Source organism: Macrotis lagotis, chromosome 5 (assembly GCF_037893015.1).
Source record: "Macrotis lagotis isolate mMagLag1 chromosome 5, bilby.v1.9.chrom.fasta, whole genome shotgun sequence".
Classification (NCBI taxonomy): Eukaryota; Metazoa; Chordata; class Mammalia; order Peramelemorphia; family Peramelidae; genus Macrotis; species Macrotis lagotis.
The window spans coordinates 234,306,954-234,326,669 of record NC_133662.1 but is presented as its reverse complement, the minus strand read 5'-3'; the positions used below and the strand labels follow the sequence as shown (position 1 = coordinate 234,326,669).

Sequence of the window (19,716 nt, the reverse complement as noted above, 5' to 3'; positions counted from 1 at the left end):
TTGTCCTTAGGAAACATAAGGCCTGCCACCATCCCACTAAGCTAAAGCTGCCCCTTAGACTTGGGGAAAAAACAGACATCATGACAGGCCCCTGTTTACTCAGTGCAGGGTAATGAACCTGCCACCCAAGCAAGGTATGGAACATACTTGAGTTATGTGTTTCCTTCAAGAGGAAGTCTCTAAGGTCCCTTACAGCTCTAAAATTCTACCATTCTATTACTACATGAAAATGTTTCTGGGAGACTGTGATATTTGCCCAGATGAACCCTTCTCTATTTTGAATTCCTGAATTATTTCTTTCTACGTCTGTTACTCACATTTGATCTAAATAAGAGCTCCCACCACCATTCCCCAAGAGAAGTGGTGCCTACTCTCCCTTTTGTATGATTGCCTGTATTCCTATAGATTGGTTTCTATAGTGACTTAAGGACTCAGGAATACTTTTTTTTTTTTACAAAAAAACTATGAGGGTAGGTAAGGCAAAAGTCTTTGGATCTTGGAGCCCTGACTCTCTGCCTCATTTCTTACCTAGTCTTAATCACTGAATGGACATTGCCTCAAAAAATCTGAAATCTTGGAAGAACCTTAGCCTCAAAAGGTCAGGATCTCCTACTACATCCAAGGTCATATCCAGTCATCTTAATCTATACCTAGTCACTGGACCCAGATGGCTCTGGAGGAGGAAAAACTGGCAACTTTGCCTAGCCCTTTCTCATTTAAATCCGATTTACCTGGATATCATGGTATCATGGTATCACCTCCCTGATGTCAGAGTCCTCTTTGAGAATGATGGAACAACAACTTTTGTTTGTGAGCATGACAAGAGTTTGGTCAATTTGAGGGATTCCCCTGGAAGACTCAGTAATGCTTCCTAGGGAGTGCCTCATTTTGTTATGCTAAAAGTTGAGGGGTTGTAGGTTGTGACTTTTTTTGCCTTCCCTGTAATAAATATATTAAGACATCTCTGCAGTCACCTTGTGTCACCTCACTTTCAGTAAAGGGTTCTGTTTTTTTTAAACTAGGTTTTATAAGACTCCCCATAGATGTAAGACCCCAGGATAAGTTATAACGTGACTGAAAGCTGCAGCTATTTGCCTAGTATTTTTCTGCACTGCAGGAAGAATGGTCCTTTCTGCCCAGAGCAGATGATGGGTTATATAGCTTATCCCAATTCAAAGGCCAAAAGAAATGCTAAGCTGAATGCAAGGTGGCTCAGTGGATAGAACACTGACCTTGGAATCAGGAGAATAGGAGTCGAATTTAGCCTCAGACACTTACTAGCTGTGTGACCCCGGTCAAGTCACTTAACCCTGATTGCCTTGCATCCAGAACCATCTCCAGGCATCCTGATTCATATCTGTTCACTGGACCCAGATGGTTCTGAAGGATAAAGTGAGGCTGGTGACTTAGCACAACACTCAAATCCAATTCACATGCTTGTCACGGCATCATTTCCCTGATGTGTCATGGTCTTCTTTGAGAATGAAGGAGAAATATCATCATCATCACTCATGACAGTAAATAGGTTTGATAAATCCAGTGTTACATGTGGTTTCTTTACTTGAGAAGAAACCTCCCTCTACAAACCCAAATTATTATTATCATCATCATCATCATCATCATCATCATCATCATCCAATATTTACATAGCTTTCTAAGTTTGTCAAAGATCTTTTCATATATTATCTTTCTATATATCATATCTCTTTTACAGCAGGGGTTCTTAACCCCCCATTTTTGTATCTTGGAATCCTTTGGTGTTCTGGCGAAGTCAATAGACTCAAAATAATAATGTTTCTAAATTGCATAAAATACATAAGATTAAAAAGGAAAGCAAATATATTGTAATATTTATTTTCCCATCTAATTTCATAGACATCTATGTTTACCCCAGATTAAGAACACCTGTGCTACAAGGTCATGGAACTAGAGCTGAAAGAAATCTTATTATTGGATGGGGATATTGTATCCAATTTTATTCAATCCCTGCATCTTATAGATAAGACAACTGAGTACCAGAGAAACAGAGTAATTTCCCCATAGTTCCATAGACAATAAGTAACAGAGATACAATTTGAACTCATCTCTTTCCACTTTTCCAGTCCTTTTTTCATTTGGGGGAGGGGGGGAATTGCAGGAGACATTTATTTTCATTGGAACAAGGAAGAAAAAATGACACATATTCCCCTTTCTCTGGCAGTGTGTGCTATCAACTACCCTTCTCCCCATTCTCCCAACAATTCTTAATTCTAGCATCTTCCCTCTGTTGATTATTTCCAAGTAATGCTTTGTTTTGTACCTAGTTATTTGCATATTATCCCACCCATTATATTGTGAACCAAGAACAGAAACTCTTTTATTTTTCTTTATTTCCTCAGAAATTACCAGTGTCTGGTATGCAGTAAGTACTTAATAAATGTTTATTGACTGAGTGATTGACTACCAAGGAACAAGCTCGTGAAGCAGACAATACATATATTTCTTTTTCCTCTTTTACAGGTAAGAAAATTAAGACTCAGAAAAGGGAATGACTTACCCATACTAACACATCTTGTGTCAGACACGATATTCAAATCTAAGATTTCTGACTCTCAAATCCAGTTTGTTCTTCACACTATTAGGCTGCCTTATATCACACATCATTATCTAGGCTTTGGTCATCACAGAAAAAAAAATGATCTCACCCATCACTGAGATCAGTTTCCAGGTGAGTGCCTCACCTTCCTCCTTTTTCTATGGTATGGCTGAAAGGTAATGTTTGTCCTTCATTGTTGAAAAAGACCATGACATCGGGGAGGTGATGCCATGACATGCACGTGAATTGGACTTGAGTGAGGGGGTGTTGTGCTGTCACCAGTCTCACTTTCTCCTCCAGAGCATCTGGGTTCAGTTGCCAGATATGAATTAGGATGACTGGAGATGGCCCTGGATGTGAGGCAATCAGGGTTAAGTGACTTACCCAAGCTCACACAGCTAGTAAGTGTCTGAGACTGGATTCAAATTCCTGTCCTTCTGACTCCAAGGCCAGTGCTCTAACCCACTTCACACCCAGAAAGGTGATGTTCTCCCAAAGGATTAAAGATAAGCCTCAAGGGACTCTGGTTTAAGAATACTGTACAGGCTTGAAAGGGAGTGTTTACCAACTGAGATCACAACCCCTTATCCTAGAGAACCCTGTAGCTCAGCCAAGCTGCTTCCCTGAAAACATTGTCCCTGTGTTTGCTTAATCCCAGTTCATTGTAGTAGCCTTGACAGCAATGAATTCACTTGTTATTCATTTGAATGTCACTTGAGCTCCCAGAGATTTGCTGCCATAATTCAGCATTTGTTAATCATCACTTAAAATGTCCCTGAAATACCTCGCAGGCTCGGGGGATATAAGATAATATACAAGGTCAGGGAAGAAAAGAGTCAACAAATAGCGTTCCAAGGAAGGAAGAAGGAGAAAATGCTGCTGTTCTTAAGATTTTAGAACTCAGCATCCCTTGCAGAACTTGCTAGAAGGAGATGGGTATCTAACATCTTGACTCTATGGATGGGACAAAACCATGACCTTCCCATTGAATGTACAGCAAACACTTTTCATTCTGCCACCAGATTATAGGTTTTAGACTTGGAGAGAACTTTAAAGGTAATTGAGTTCAACTGTTTTATTTTCAAGATGAGGAAAACTACAACCCAGAGACCCAAAAGGATGGGTCTGAGGTCATATAGGTAATAAATGGCAGACTACCTGAGTGAATCCCAGTCTTTTGATATCAAATATAGTGCTCTTTCCAGTAAACACATTCCAATCCAAATCATTCATACATTTAGTCAGTCAGTATCTGTCCATTCCACATCATTCATTTATTTATCGTCAGTCAGCAGCCACTTTTTTTTGAGCACCTGTCTAAAGATGAAATAGATTGCCTCAAGAGAGCCCGTCTTTAGAGATCATTAAGTAGATGATAGATGACCATGTTGGGGGAATGCTAAAGTAAAGATCTCTCTATTTTATGAGTTGACCAAGATGGCCACTGATTGACTTACACATAGTAACTCCTCCAACTCTTAAATTTTGTGACTACATCTAGTTAGACAATCTAGGTAGACAATGAAAATACCCATAAGTCAATGCCCTTACTTTCATATTACTTATAATGAAAGGAAGTAACTGTAATCCATATTGTTTTCTTGTAAGAAATTGTAATCCATATTGTTTTCTTGTATAGTGAGACTTCAGAGGAAGGAAAGAACCCTACTGATAGAGGGATGATAAAGAGATCCTGTCCTTCATGAAGGATTCCTGTTGCCTAATATTCCAAGGTTGTTTGTCCTGTGACCCTAAACACTCATCTCTTGGGACAGAAGATAGCAGTACTAATAAAAAGCCAACCTTTTTTCCTTATAACACTTTAGGGTTTATAATGCATTTTCCTCACCACCACCCTAGAAAATAGACAGCACTAACATTATGAACTCCATTTTGCGTTTGAGCCAACAGAAACTTAGAAAACTAACATAGCTAATAAGGATCACAGTCAGGATAAAGGTAGAGATATCCTGTTTCCAATTTTGCTACTATTTCTACTTAGCTTGTACAATTAAGCTAGGCAGTGCTTAATTACCTTCTATCTAATATGTATATATCTTAACTATACATGTTGTTTCCCCACTTAGACTGTCAGCACTTACAGAAACTGTGTTTGTCTTACCTTGTTTCTTCAACACCTAGGACAGCACCCCAGCACACAGTAATGCTTTTTGGCCTAACTTGACCTGATACTGCTTTTTCATCATTGACTTTTTCCCCCCAGGGACTTGCCATATGGTTTCTAAAGCAGCAGAAGCCACAAACTTGGACAAATTTCAGGCACAAATTCCATAATGATGACACAAAGGGAGGAAACCCAGGACCACCCTCCATCTGCCAGTATCCACTACTTTCTCCATCTTATATGCCAGTCTTTTTGTTGTTTTTGCAAGGCAATGGGGTTTTGTGACTTGCCCAGGGTCACACGGCTAGGTAAAATAAAGTGTCTGAGGCTCGATTTGAACTCAGATCCTCCTGACTCCAGGGCCGGTGCTTTATCCACTGGGCCACCTAGCTATCCCCTCTATGTCTTTTTAAAACACTCTAATATCATCATCATCATGAGATTTAAAGAATGAGAAAATATTAATGATCAAAAGTAATATACATTTTTATGGGACCCAGACTTATAGACCAATGCAGATTTTGAAAGGAAATGGCATAAATAGTGCAACATGTGTCATTGCAGTTTGCAACAGAATCAAAACCAAACACTTTAAAAGATACAACCTAATGATCAGAATCACATACCAGGAACTTTATATTCTTCATAAAACACCAACTTACAAATTCCTAAGTAATAAATATAAACACTTAAATATTCTTGAGAATTCAATAATTAAATTGTGCTAATTTTAGAGAATGTTTATAAGCTAAAACCATTGTTTGACATCATCTACATATAATATTGACTTGCAAACAATTAGGAGCAATGTTGTTCATAGGTATGACCTGATTAAATATTCATAATCTGCAAACTATAGGGTAAATATTCAAAATATTAGGATCTAGCAAAAGAAATTCAAATTATGTGGGAACAGGTGATGCTTATATATCCCCATCTTCAAGTCTGCTACTGGAATCACACAGAGGATGCTTTCAATTGGGCCTACGGAAGACAAGATTAAGTCCCAATATTTTTGTGGAATTACAAAAGGTTATAATTTTTTCTACATGTACAACAATCTACCTAAAATTAAACCTGAAATAAAAATTGTAGGATAGTAACCTGACCCAGAACCATCTCTAATTGAGCTCTACTAAATATGAGATGAAAGGAATGAATATAATAATGCAAATGAAGAATAATAGCAGGACAACTACTTGTCCCAGGACTGTTTCTATTTAAACTCTCTGAAGTATATGAGAAGGATGAGATAATAACAAAAAATGATAGTAATAATGAAAAGCCAACCTTTTTTTCTTATAATACTTAAGGGTTTTAATGCATTTTTCCTCACCACCACCCTAGAAAATAGACAGCACTAACATTATTAACTCTATTTTGCATTTGAGCCAACTGAAACTTAGAAAAATAACATAGCTAATAAGGATCACAGTCAGGATAAAGGTAGAAATTTCCTGGTTCCAATTTTTCTACTATTTCTACTAAATAGGATTTCTGCTATTAGAGTTGATCTGAGTATTCACCAAATTAAGTTTATATCAGTTCTTTTCTTTAGGAATCTTTAAACATTCTGGTAGTAATACTAATCCAATGACTATTCCCCTTAATAAATGCTCCCACAATATCTAAGATTCAAAAAGTATGTTTCCCTCTAGACTTTTATTAAGCACTTATTGTATAACTTATTCTGTACTAAATACTGTAGAAACAGTGAAAAGCTACTGGAATCACAGTCCTACCCTCGAGGGATTTGCATTCTACTGAGAGAGGAAATAAATAAACAACTTTGTACTTATAGGATATATGAGGTAAAATATCAAGTAATTTCTAAATAGTGTCTTGTCATCAATTTGTAGTCTCTGAATTTTACAGTAGCCCAATATCCTGCCATCTAGGAGCTTTCTATTTCCTTCTCTCCTAGAAAGGGGTCACTAAAACAAGTCTCCTTTTCTGCTAGGGAAGAAAACAATTTGATATGTGGCCCAAACCTTGAAATGGGTCTCTCCCAGCAGTAAAGTGGTTAAGTATCGTGGTTATAAAAATAATTGAACAATCCATTCTTTTGGGGATAGGACATTGCTCCTACCCAGAGTCCTTCACCTGGTCCTTTGGGTTCAATCCAACTTGAACACAATTAGTAAAGGACCTCTTCCCACCTAATCCTTTGCAACCATCAATGATCCCCACTGATGTGGTCTGTCACATTGGGATTGATTTGATATGAAATGTAACAACAGGGAAGAACCCTCATCCCATTCTCATTTTGACTAGCTTCCATGTGTAGGACACTTTGACTTTAAGGCAGCAGACATCTGAAACTTTAAAATCATAAGCATAAATTTAGAACCGGAAGGTACCTGAAAAGTTATCCAGTCCAACCTTCCCATTTATTTACACATATAAAAAAAACTGAGATTCAAAAAGAAGAAATGAATTATCCAGAGTCTTTTAATTTAGTTCTAAATCTTGTGACAACCTTATATTTGGTTTACGGATGAAGAAACCAAGGCCACCATTGATTACATGACTTACCTAGGTTTTTCAGAGCTAGTAAGTGAGACAAGATTCAAACTCAGGGCTTTCTAACTCCAAGTATGGAATTCTATGTACAACATCACCTAGCTGGTTCAGTCAGAAGCATGTGCATGGAGCCTGGTGCCAATTTTCAGCTTTTTCACCAGCCTTTTGCACCACTATTAATCCCCTTCCAGGAAAAAATAAAGCTGGGGATTCTGACCCACAGCCAGGACAGCTGCATTTCCAAAGCTCCTGGGACTGAGCCCGGAAGCTTGCACAAAATGTGGCTGGCCTGCTCCACTCTGTTTCCTTGCTGTGCGGCATCCATTCAGCCAGCCACATGCCAATTCCTTGAGCTAGTAGAACTTAAATCTCTCTGCCAGGGACACACAAAACTGCCCTATATCCAGCCTGGGGAAGGGAGAAGAGCTGAAGATTAGAAACCAGAGATCTTTGGTTTCAATTCCAGATCAGTTACTTAGCTTGAACTCCATAAGCTTGACCCCAAACAAGAAAGGAGAAATTGCACCTTCCTCCCTTTTTTGCAGAAGTGGAAGAAGAAGGATAAGGAGCATGACATACACTGTCAGACACAGTTGATCATTTGTCGAATTCTTTTTCTTTTTTTCTCTTTTATTACAAGGAATGATTCACTGAGGGAAGGGGCAAGGTTATATTTGAAAAGGAAGATAATGTCAAAACATATGGACTAGCTCCATTATCTCCTTGGTATAGAGAAGTTCCTCTACCGATGCCAGTTGGCACCTCTGTAATTTATAATCTCAGAGAGTTACCCCAACCACTGAGAAGGAAAAGTGGTTTGCCCAGCCTGTCTATATGAATCAGAGGTGAGACTTGAACCCATATCTTTTTCCCTACTATATCACACTGCCTCTGCAAAATATACCAATAAAATGTTCATTTAAAAAAAAAAGTTCTTCTATTCCTAGGATTATGTCTATATGACTTTGGATCATTCATTTCTGCTTTTCAGCTTGTTAGAGGTGACACTTGAACCCAGATCTCTATTTACTATATCACACTATCTCTGCAAAAGATACCAATAAAATGGTAAAATTCTCCAGAAAATCCTTCTATTCCTAGCATTCTGCTTATGTGACTTTGGACCAATCATTTGCTTTCTCTGAGTCTCAGTTCCCTTATTTGTAAAATGAAGAAACCCTTGGAACCTAAGGGTCCTTTCAGCTTTAAATCAATCGTCTGTGTCAGATCCAACAGGTATGGTACAATGGAAAGAGTAGGGGTGTGTATGGGGGAGGGGGTTCCACAGACCTTTGAGGTTTTTCAAAAGAATATAAATGCAGTGTCCTATGTAAGAAGAACAAGGAAAGTATCCCTAGAACACAAAATACTTGGAAAGGAAGGTAAATGCCAAGAAGACCTGAAAAAGGTTGGAATGGATCAGGTTGTGAAGGTTTATAAAAGCCAAATAGAGAATTCTTATTTGATCCTAGAAATAATAGCCACTGGAATTTATTGGGGAGGGAGTGAGGAGAGGATATAGTCAAATTTATGCTTATAGAAGATTATTTACTTAACCTATGGACTTTCTGGTTCCTCACCCCACATACCCTAAGGCAGGACTATCTACCTTTTTATGTAAGAGGAGTTCCTTCTCATTTTCTTCAAAAATTCAAACCACTAAGAAGTAGGCTAGATAATATCATATTCTCTTTCTACCGAGAATTCTAGAGGATCTCAGAAAGGAGACACAGCTGGTGGTAGCAACCAGTTCGGATGGCTACTACAGAAGCAATGCTTCGAGATTTCCAGCTACTAGGCTCTATCTTCCTGTCTATCAGGCAGAACTGGCTCTGCCATTTTCCTCCATCAGCAGGCAAGACCTGAGTTCAAAGTTCATGGGCCTATATTTTTATATATGGCGGTTCAGTTTGGTGGGAGATTAGCTTGGTTCAAGTGTATTAGACCTAGACTAGGTTCAAATCTAAGTCTGATCTTGAACAAATTTAACCCACTTGTGCCTCATTTTCCTCATCTACAAAATGAGGAGATCATTCTCTAAGGTTCCTCTCAGCTTGAAATCTGTGATCTGATCATCTTGATTTTGCTTCCACTTGGGTAGGTATACTTTCAATGAGACTGCTGTAAAGAAGTCAATTTCCTCCTCTTCAGCAATAAGCTCCTGTTTCAGTTGCACTCACTGAACAAATGTGAAATCAAATAAATAAATAAATAAATACGCCTTGATTGTGTTAAATTATATCAGATGCATAAAACTGGAAGGGGCTTAAGAGATCACTGATCTAATCCTATCATTCTGCCGATGAGGAAACCAACGTTAAAGTGGGAAGGGGGGGCAGTATATGCTGACTGTCACCCATCTAGCTATATTGGGGGAATAAATCCAGAAAAGTGCATTTCCTATCTGTTTCATGCCTCCTTTCTACTGAGTATAAATTTCAATGGTCCCTGAGTTCCTTCTCAATAGGAAACAAGCTGGAGAAATGAGCACATGACTAGAGGGAGAAGTGCTGAAGCTTTTAGCAGGCAAAAAAATGAGTCTTCTGGGGAATATAGCTCAGGGTAAAGCCCACCTAATAGACAGGCTAATGCCACATGCTATGAATTTTTCAATCCAATTCAACAAAGTTATTGTGCTCCTACTAAAGAAAAAGAGAGGTAGTCAGGGCTGGCTTCTCAGATGAGGGTAGGTAGTATCCTATGCAAATATCTAGTGATCATCATGATTAGTCTATTTTGAGAAGTTAGTGTGTCTAAGTCTAGTGTGTCAAAAGACTAGTATATAGAAAATCACATTGGAGAACCAATTGAGTAGGGAACACATTCTTGTTGTATCTCTTGGAGCTTAAGAAACGTTCAAATTGCTAATAATATTTAACCAGTGTGATGTCATGGAAAGAATTCCTAGGCTTAGGGTCTGTCATTCAACTTTGAACATTAACTGACTTTGTGACCATAGATAGACAAGTCCTATAATCTCTCTGAACTCAGTTTCTTCTGTGGAAAATGGGAAATAGTAATGCCTGCCCTTCAGGGTTGTTTTACGGAATGTCCCATGCCAACTTTAAAGTGCTTCAGAAGTATGAATTATCATCATCATCATCATCATTACTAATATTATCACCCACCACCACCATCACCATTACTACTATTTTATTATTACTACTACTACTTCTACTACTACAACTACTACCATTACTACTACTACTACTACTACTGCTACTACTACTACAAGGACAACTTCTGCCACTACCACTACCACTACCAACTACAACTACCACTTTCTATTACATATATTCTATGGTGGCACCTACTGGAAGCATTTGTTATTGCAACAAAGCTCTATTAGATACTCCAGACAAAAGTAGTGGAGAATTCTCAAAGTGGTATGTAAGGAGTCAGGGAATCCCTAGGTATATTAGAAATTCCTATGACATGAGAAATGGAAAAAAGACTGTGAGCATGAGTTTAACTTGCAAGTGGAATAGTGTAAATTGGGATATCTAGGAAAAAGCTGAAGTCCCAATAAGTATTCACATAAAGATTATATAACACACCCATCCCTTCCAAGTTTTTAATTTAGCCTATTGGGACTATTTTCAGTGAAAATATCAAGTAATCGACAAAAAATTATTAAGCATCTGCTACTTGCTAGGCACTGGAGAGACGAAGCTCAAAGTGAAATCTTTGTTTTCTTATTTATCTTGGTTTTTTTCCCTTTTTTGATAATAGAAATCAATGAAAGGTTGTTTTATAGTAACTTTCCTGGAGTCCTTCTACCCCATCAGAGTGAGGGATTCTAAAAGCTAAAATAGAAATTTTCTGAAAAAGGCATTCAGCCAACCAGTTGTATTCTTCCATCTGCAAGATATACTGGGGATCAATAGGGTATAATAGGAAGTGGTCTGGGATGGGAATCAGCAGGGATCGAGTTCAAATCTGTCCTCTGATATTAGTTGAGCAACCTAGAAAAGTCATTTAACTGAGTCCATACTGTTATCAGAACCATCTTCTCAGTCATGAACTTTTCTGTCATTTAGATGAACAGCATAACAGATTCTAAAACACCTACTTCATAGAATTATTGGGAGAAAAGTGTTTTGTAAACTTTTAAATACTTCATAGATGTAAGTTATCATTATTACAAAAGATAGAGCAACGTTGTCACAGATGGCTCAGTGGTCTGTATAATAACTTGGACCATCTCTCAGAAAGTTGGAAGGCAGTTGGAACCTGGTGTTGATCCTCTTCCAAGCTCCATTTCTGTTCCCTCTCTCCCTCCTCCCCCATTAGGGCATCATAAAGAATACCAGTCCTAAAAGACCCCATTCCTAGTAGGCCTGCTCCCCCAAATACTACTTCATCAAAAAAAATAACCATCACCAAGAATCATGAGAATTTGTTCAGCCATGTAAATCAAATCACATCATGTTAAGAAGCATTTATTAAAAATCTAATAGGCACTAGCCCTGGGAATACAAGGAAAGTAAGAAATGGTCTCTGCCCTCTTATGGCTTACAGTCTAAATTGGGAGACAACATAAAAGCAGGACTGTATCCCTTAGATCAGTCACATCAAATTGTCTGAGGATTTTTGACAAGGACCCTGAAAAATCCAAAGGAAAGAGGAGAGGAGAAGGCAATGGGGGGAGAGGAAATGAGGGAAATGAGGAGAGGAAATTTCTTGAGTCTGGAAATATGATTTGAGCTTAGTCTGAAAGGTCTAAATTCTGGATAATAGATAACAACTTTGGCTTGTGCTCCCCAAATTATAAATCTGCTCTCTAAAGGTTTAGATAAATATAGATGTGACAAAGCCAAAATGAATCTTTACAGAGCTAGGTCTATTTGCTGTCCATGCACAATTGACTTCAGAAGCTGATGGCAAAAAGAGTATCTCCCAATCTATTTTCCTAGAATACATGCCCTAGGGTCCTGTCAGAACATCTCTTATATCCATTCCTTCCTCTTCACTTATCCAGGCATAATCTCATTCATCCCTCTTCATCTCTATTTCTTAATATTTCAAAAGTTTACTAGTGGTGTTATTTGCCTCTGTCTCCCCAGGACCAGCAATGAACATGATGAAGATGATAAATTTGGAAAGGTATGATTTAAGTGCTTCTAGCCAAACTGAACTGCTTATTTCCCCCAAACCTGTTACCATCCCCCTGTTACCCTCTCCATGGCTTTATTCTAATACAGTAAATGATTTCCCCTTTCATCTCCACTTGTTGATAACACCTACTCATTGTCCAGTTTGAGGTCAAGGGCCTCCTCCTTCAGGAAGCCTTCCCTGATCTTCTCACCTAGGGGTAATTCTCACTCATCTGAATTCAAAACCACTACTTCCCTCCAAAATCAATGACAAATGCTTGTTCAATCAACTAATCAGTCAACCAGTATTATGAAACACCTACACAGGACCAGCCAGCATGGTATGCCCTCATCAGAAAGGGAATTGTGCACTATGAACAAGGCTGCATGGAAGCAGCTTAAGAGAAATGTTAGCTATATAATTTTAAGAGTAATCATCCAACTGTTCCAATGGACTATTTGTGCCTGATCTGTGGTAGAGCATCCCAAGCCAGTATTGGTCTGATCAGCCATATAGTTGAATGCTCTGTAACTCAGTTCTAACATAGTGATGTTATTTTGGTCTTCTTCAATAACGAAGGGCATAACCATTAATTACCTACTATTTGCTTAGGGGATATAGCATGCTAGACACTGGAGATGCAAAGATGGAAATGAGATGATTCCTGTCTTTAATGCACCTTTTTTATTAACCAGAGGAAGCAACATACATATGTGGGCATATTGGAATCTATTTACAAAATACATACAAGGTGGTAATACAGAGAAAGCCACTGGCAGTTGAGGGAAGGATGGGATCAGGAATGAATTTAAGGTAGTAGATTTGAACTAAGGGGTCTTAGAGACTAAGGATTAAGAGTTCTAAGAGATGGCAATGCGAAAAATACATTCTATGGAAATTAGAAATGGACTTATAGTAAGAGAGTCAATTCAGACAATTGGAAATACAAGTAATGCATAGCTAGAATTTGGGAGTGGGACTTTGAGTGGCATGGCATGAATCTCAAAACCTATCTCCTCATTCCATCCCATGAAGTGAGAAGGAGAAAAGTCTCACCCTAAAAGCTAGAGAGAGATGAATACCCCAGGTATCCCAGAGGTTGAAATACACTTTCTAGCCATTATCCTAAGATATGCTTCTGAAAGCCGTGACCCAAGATATTTTAATCCCTAAATGGTCAACCTCTTCCCCTCCTTGTGAAGAAAATCAAGTCCTAGGAATTAATCTGTGTAGAAAAGGGAAGGCTAACATAGATTCCCCACCTAATAATGTATATTGATTATTAATCACATCCCCAGAACACCAATATCTAAAGACTGGAGTGTTATAATCAATGAATACATGTCATGCAAGCAATAGGTAGACATAATTATGGTGGGTTGCAGATTGTCCCTAATTTGGAGAGTTGAAAGGTAGATTAGGAAAGTACCTCCCCTCAAATCCAGAATTAGTCCTTGAGAAGAGAAGGTGGTAATAGAGTTACTAGCCAAAAATAAGCAGACCTAATACTTATCACCAAGAAACAACCACACAGGGTAAGGTGATGGAGGTTTGCTTTCGTTTTTCCAGAGGGCTTGCATTTGAGGATCCACTTTCTCCCAAGTGGAGGTTCTATAGTCCCTCAAACACTCAAGTGCTCCATACCTTGTGATTTTCTGCCTGACTACCCTGAGCTGCCACTCCCAAGGACCTATGGTAGTCATACCCTTCTCCTGGATACTCACCACTATGTCCCTGCTGTCTTCCACTTTTGAAGACCCCTCTTTAAATACTGGGGTTCAAAAACCCTCTCTCCACTCAGTTTGCCTCTATTCATTTTTTGTTATGCTTCAGCCAAGGAGCCCTAGAGGTGATCATGATAATTAACTGAAATATTAGTAACATCCATGGAAATGTTATAAATCTCTGTCTCAGAAGTTGCCCTAGAAAGTTGAATCCCTTTCCTCTCCTCAGGGGATAAACTAAAACTGCAGAGGAGGAAATGAATGACCAGCCATGTCTTCACCTGTTCTCTCCTTCTGGGGACCCTAAAATACATTTTATGCCTGTGAGGTTCAGTCACCCTTAGATGCATATTTCATATACATAGAAATCATGTACCTGTTCCCTAGACTCATATTCAGCATTGAGCCATAGTTATAACCATACTGGAGTCTCTCTCTCTCTCTCTCTCTCTCTCTCTCTCTCTCTCTCTCTCTCTCCAAACTTATCTACATATACGCATACATGCATACACATGTGTGAATGTGTGTGTATGCACACTATACATGTTACATATATGTCCCTCTGCCATGGCAATATATAACTATATTCACATATTATATATATAGATACTATGTATCTATATATAGTAGCTATGTGGGTGTATATTCTGAATGCATGTATACACATAAATCTATACTTTAAAAAGGTCTCTATATAGAAGTATCTGTGGAGAGGCCTATTCCACACCCAAAGGAAAAATTCAACTCCAGGGATGTGTAGACTCCAAGTCCAAGGGCAATCACAACTCTCCCCAAAATAGTCTTCAGTAAGGGACCCACAAACAACAAAGCACCTTAGGCTTACTTCTCACTAAGATCATATGATCCAATATACCCATGGATGTTGTCAGTCTTTGAGTAAAGATGCACAAAGCTTCAATAGATATTGATATAGACTATACCCCAAATAATATGGTGAAAATAAGCATCAATAGGATGTATTGACCCTCCCTCTGTCATTCACACCCACCACACACACACACACACACACACACACACACACACACACACTTCTCCATCATATCCCAATAGCAGGTGACTGCTGTGTAAGTGTATATTGCAGTGAAAGAAGGACCTCCTGGAATTCTGGCCATCCCAATCAGCCTCCCAGTCAATCCTGGGTGTCCATTCCTAAGATGAAAAAAGCACCTGACTGTCCATGAGGGATGCATGCTGGCACATTTGAGATCAGTTGGTGTATCTGAAAAGGTGAGTAGCTGTGTATGTATGCACATACCTCTCTTTGTATGTGTGTGAGCCATCTACATTATGTCTATATCTTTCTGGAAACTTCTAAGCCTGAATAAACATCCTTCTCAAGCTCTGATTAAAATTGTGGACCATTTGCTAATTAAGGGACATTATACACTTCACTGCATACCAGTCATGAACTTGGAAGAGGAAAGATTGTTCTAGATTCTCAACCCTAGTAATGCCATTAGATTAATCTCTATGGGAAAAAGGGAAAAAGAAGCCAGTTCTGTCGGTGACATCCCCCTCCCCCATTCTTAACTTCTATAATAAGGCAGTTTTATCTCTAGGAGAAAGAAGCCACGCAGCATATTAAAAACCCAGATTGAGCTTGTTAAATAAACCACTCTAAAGAAGGGAGGGTTTCAGCAGAGACACTGAACATGAGGCAGAGCTGGAAACCATTCTTCTCCCTGTAATTCTGATCTCACCTTTTTTTTTATTTTTCTTCATTTTAAAAGAGGAAAGAGCAGGAGCTTCCTTGACTGGCAAGCTGAGGTAAGAGTGTGAATGACAGGGGTCTCTGACACTGCATTACCCCCATCCCCCAGGACATCACTCAAACACACATACACACACACACACACACACACACACACACACACACACACACACACACACACACAGACAGTAGAGAAGAGGAAATGATACCAATTGACCAATCTCTATTCACCCTGATTTGATACTACTTACTTGCATTCGTCTTGCATGTTTAACTAGTTCCTGGGCCCTGAAAAGTGACCCTTTGATGAAAAAGTCATGGGGTGGGGGATTGATATGAAGTTGGATAAATTCCCAAATCCTAATATATGGTTCTTATAGGTTTGCCATAGGGGAGTTACCTGAAAGATTCACAAACATTAGATAGAGCACCTTACCCACCACCACTACCAAAACCATCAATGATTTCCTCAAAAACCCAGCCTGGGATGTGAAACACATCCAGGATACCAACTGTGGTCAACTGAAGCTCTGTGGGAATAGAAGAGGAGGGAGGGACTAGAAAGGGCTGATGTCTCCTTGCTCAGAAACCATCTGGGGAAAAGTCAATCAAGGGTCTTAACCATAACTTTCTGTCATTTTGCAATTCAAGAACTAAAACAATTCCACATAGCTCAGAACCCAGACATTTGTCCAGGGCACCAAAAATAATTCCTATAGATTGAACATGATCTACTTTTTCAAAAAAAAGTCACAGATTTCACATAGAGTCTTCAGAGATTTTCCAGAGCTCCAGCCCATCACCCATCACCACCTGTTACTTAAATTTTTGGAAAGTCAATCCTTCATTCTTTCCCTCTCCTGAGCCTTCATGTCCACACAGACAGAACAATAATAGCAGGTATGTGTAGGCAAATGCACCCATATCAATGCATCAGGAAATGAATTGAATGAAAGCAGTGAAACTAAACTTTACTATGATACTGGTCTAAGGCATAAGGCATGAGAGAGTCTCAGTTGAACACATGGTATTTTTCATTTTGGGAGGAGAAGAGATTTTTTCCATTCTTCCTCCCAGTCACAGGAAATAGATTTTGTGTGTGTTGTATTCTCTTTTTTCTGGATTTAGAAGAAATATCCAAACTCAATCTTCTTTGCCCTGGCTCAGACTTACATGAGTATCCCATTCATTTTTAGAAAAACAATATGCTATCTTTTTTCCTGTTTTTCTCTTCTCTTTAATTGTTTAAAAAAACAGAAACTAAAATACAAATAGCTCTCACAGTTCCAATAAACAAGACTCAGGAATCTATCTGGGTTTAGTGAGTCACTTGATTCAGGGGACTTTTCCAGCATCAGAGACTACAAGCGGCAAGTACTCTTAGCAAAAGAACTATGGTGGTTCGAAAGAAGATATTTATCCATCCAGGATCAAAATGTTGGCAGTTGGGGAGTCTGAGCCAGTCACTTAGTGGGGGAGGGGAAGAAAAGGAAAAGAGATGCACCAGGGGAAGAAGGGGAGCAAGTAAGGTTTTTAAGGAGGAAATCATTCAATTAATCAGAGAATGCCCTCACACATACACACACACAGACACACAGGCACACAGACACACACACACACACACACACACACACACACACACACACACACACACCTTGGATGCCAGAACAAATCCTGGTGACAGCATCCCCTCCCATTCGGATTCAATCACTTCTTGTCCAAAAAAGACAGCCCCAATCTTAGTTCAGGGCATGGTGACTCTTAAGGCTTCTGATTTGCCCAGTTCAGCCCAAGGACCACTGCAAAGGTAAATCCCAAGACAACCCTCAGAATGGGGGCAATTCAGAGAGTGAAAGGGTTTCTGACCAGCTTCGGCTCCCTGAGATTCCTGCAGCTTTCTTCCCAGTGACCTATTCTGAGAACAGATGCCTGGCAGTCTATTACCACGGTAATCAGGATGTTTTCCAGTCACAGTTCATCTCTGCCATCCCCTCCCCCCCATATCCACTCCCCCCTCCATAGCATCCCTGCCTTCCTCTGCCTTCCTCCTCCCCCTCCAGCAATCACCTTCCCGAACACGAGAAGCACCCCCCTCTACTTTCTAGCCTATTCAGCTCTGTACTCTTTCTCAGTCCAACACTGTTTTCCAAGCCCACCGCTTTTTGGTTTTTTCTTCTTCCTATCACGTTGTTCCATTACAGGACATACAGAGGCATCAGACTGAGCTCCGGGACCAGTCAGAGCTGCTCCACCCTCAGAGGAGATCTAAAGTGAGCATCCTTCGTTGCAGTCCATGTCTGGAAATTCTCTCCAAACGTACTGGAGAATATCCTCCATTTGAACCTCTCAGCAGATGGAGAGAGACCTGGATGCCCTTTTCCCTCCCCTCTCCTTTTCTCCCCCTCACCTCTTCTTTCTCCTCTCCACTCCTCTCTTCTCCTGTTCTCTCCTCTCCCCCTATGTCAAGCTTAAAATTCCATGCTGACAAGAAAGTCAAGGACCCTTATAATTTCAGCATCTCAGCACCATCTTTGTCCTAAGCCAGAGATGCCACTCGAACCAGTCCCTCATCACCAGGCCACTCTCCTTCTGTGTTCTCCCACTGTTTCCCCTACCCCCATGCAGAAGCTCCAGCTGATTCTGCCTGTGCCTGCTGCCTCCTGACTGTTTCCACCTCCAAGCAAAGAGAGAGAGAGAGAGAGAGAGAGAGAGAGAGAGAGAGAGAGAGAGAGAGAAGCCACTACATCAGCTCTACAGAAACACTACTCCTCAGACACCCACCGAGGGGCTCCTGGATAGCTAGTTCAGGACTCTTCAGGGTAGAAGGCCAACTCCACATAGCCAGAGATGCAATGCCACAGAGATTCTTCTGGATCTAGGGTTCTCTGACCTCCAGCTCTCTCTCCTGTATAGACTACACAAACTGGAACTCAGCAGGCTGCTCTCCTTTCCACAGATCTGATCATCAGCAAGCCAAACTCTGAAAAACTCAGGTGGCTGCCCAACCAGCCTGCCCCTGCTTACAGCCTTCGCTCTAGGCATGGCCTGCTGCCCTGCTCTGACATGCTGGCGGACCTCAAAACCACGCTACTTGGGCTTCCCAAGCCCCTTTCATGACCAGAAAAAGTAAACCCCAAAGAGAACTGAAAACCAAGTTACTCACAGTGGTGAAGTCCTGATGACCACACTCCTGCCCTTTGAACTTACAGTAGAGCATCATATCTTTCAGATCATGTCCAACACGCTCCAAGAACTCCCGCATGTTGAAGACCTTGGGTTTGTAGTGTTTGAAATTGGCCTTCTCCCGCAGGGTCTCCAAGACGGTGGGATCAACTAGGTGTGCATTGGGGATGTCCAAGTTGACATCAAGCAAGGCCAACAGCTCTCCGGCATGATACAGGTCATTGGTGGTGAGGCGGGAGAAGCGGAAGCCATTGAGGTTGCAGAAGGTCACGGCGGGGAAGACCAGGCTGTGGGCAACTACTTCATCCACCTTGGTGACATGCTGGTAGGAGAAGTAGAAAGAGATGCGCTCCGAGCTTTCCACCAGCAGCAGGCCCAAGGAACCCATGAAAGCCATGGCCCAAAGCACGCGGCGGATGGTCAGGGGCCCATACACAAAGATGTGTCGGATGCCATGGAGAGTGGATGTGTTGGCAAAGATCTGGATGCTGGATGGCTGCAGGCTGCCTTCACTGGTGGTATCCTTGAGATCCATCGGGACCTTCTTGGAATCCTGAAACTGAGTTCAGGTTGGTGGATTTAGAGAGAGGGAGAGTTTGGAATCTCCCTGAATATGCTTAAACCCTTAGTTATGAGTGGAGTGGAGTGGGGTAGGGGAGTGGGAGGGAGGGGAGGGGGGAGGGAATAGAAGGAGAGAACCAGGCCAGATGCTGGGAGTTTATCCTGGGAGCTCAGCGGTCGCTTGGCAGGGTGAGTG

The 19,716-nt window shown here is 40.4% G+C and overlaps 1 protein-coding gene across 1 annotated transcript in view; it reads right to left on the bottom strand.

Moving 5' to 3' along the window:
• Window positions 1-19,494, bottom strand: part of LOC141489514 (acid-sensing ion channel 2-like) — a 67,112-nt gene extending 47,618 nt beyond the window's left edge. The window contains exon 1 of the mRNA XM_074190096.1: window positions 18,936-19,494. Coding sequence (XP_074046197.1) covers window positions 18,936-19,494 — 559 coding nt within the window. The remainder of the gene's footprint in view (window positions 1-18,935) is intronic.
• Window positions 19,495-19,716: the final 222 nt, after the last annotated feature.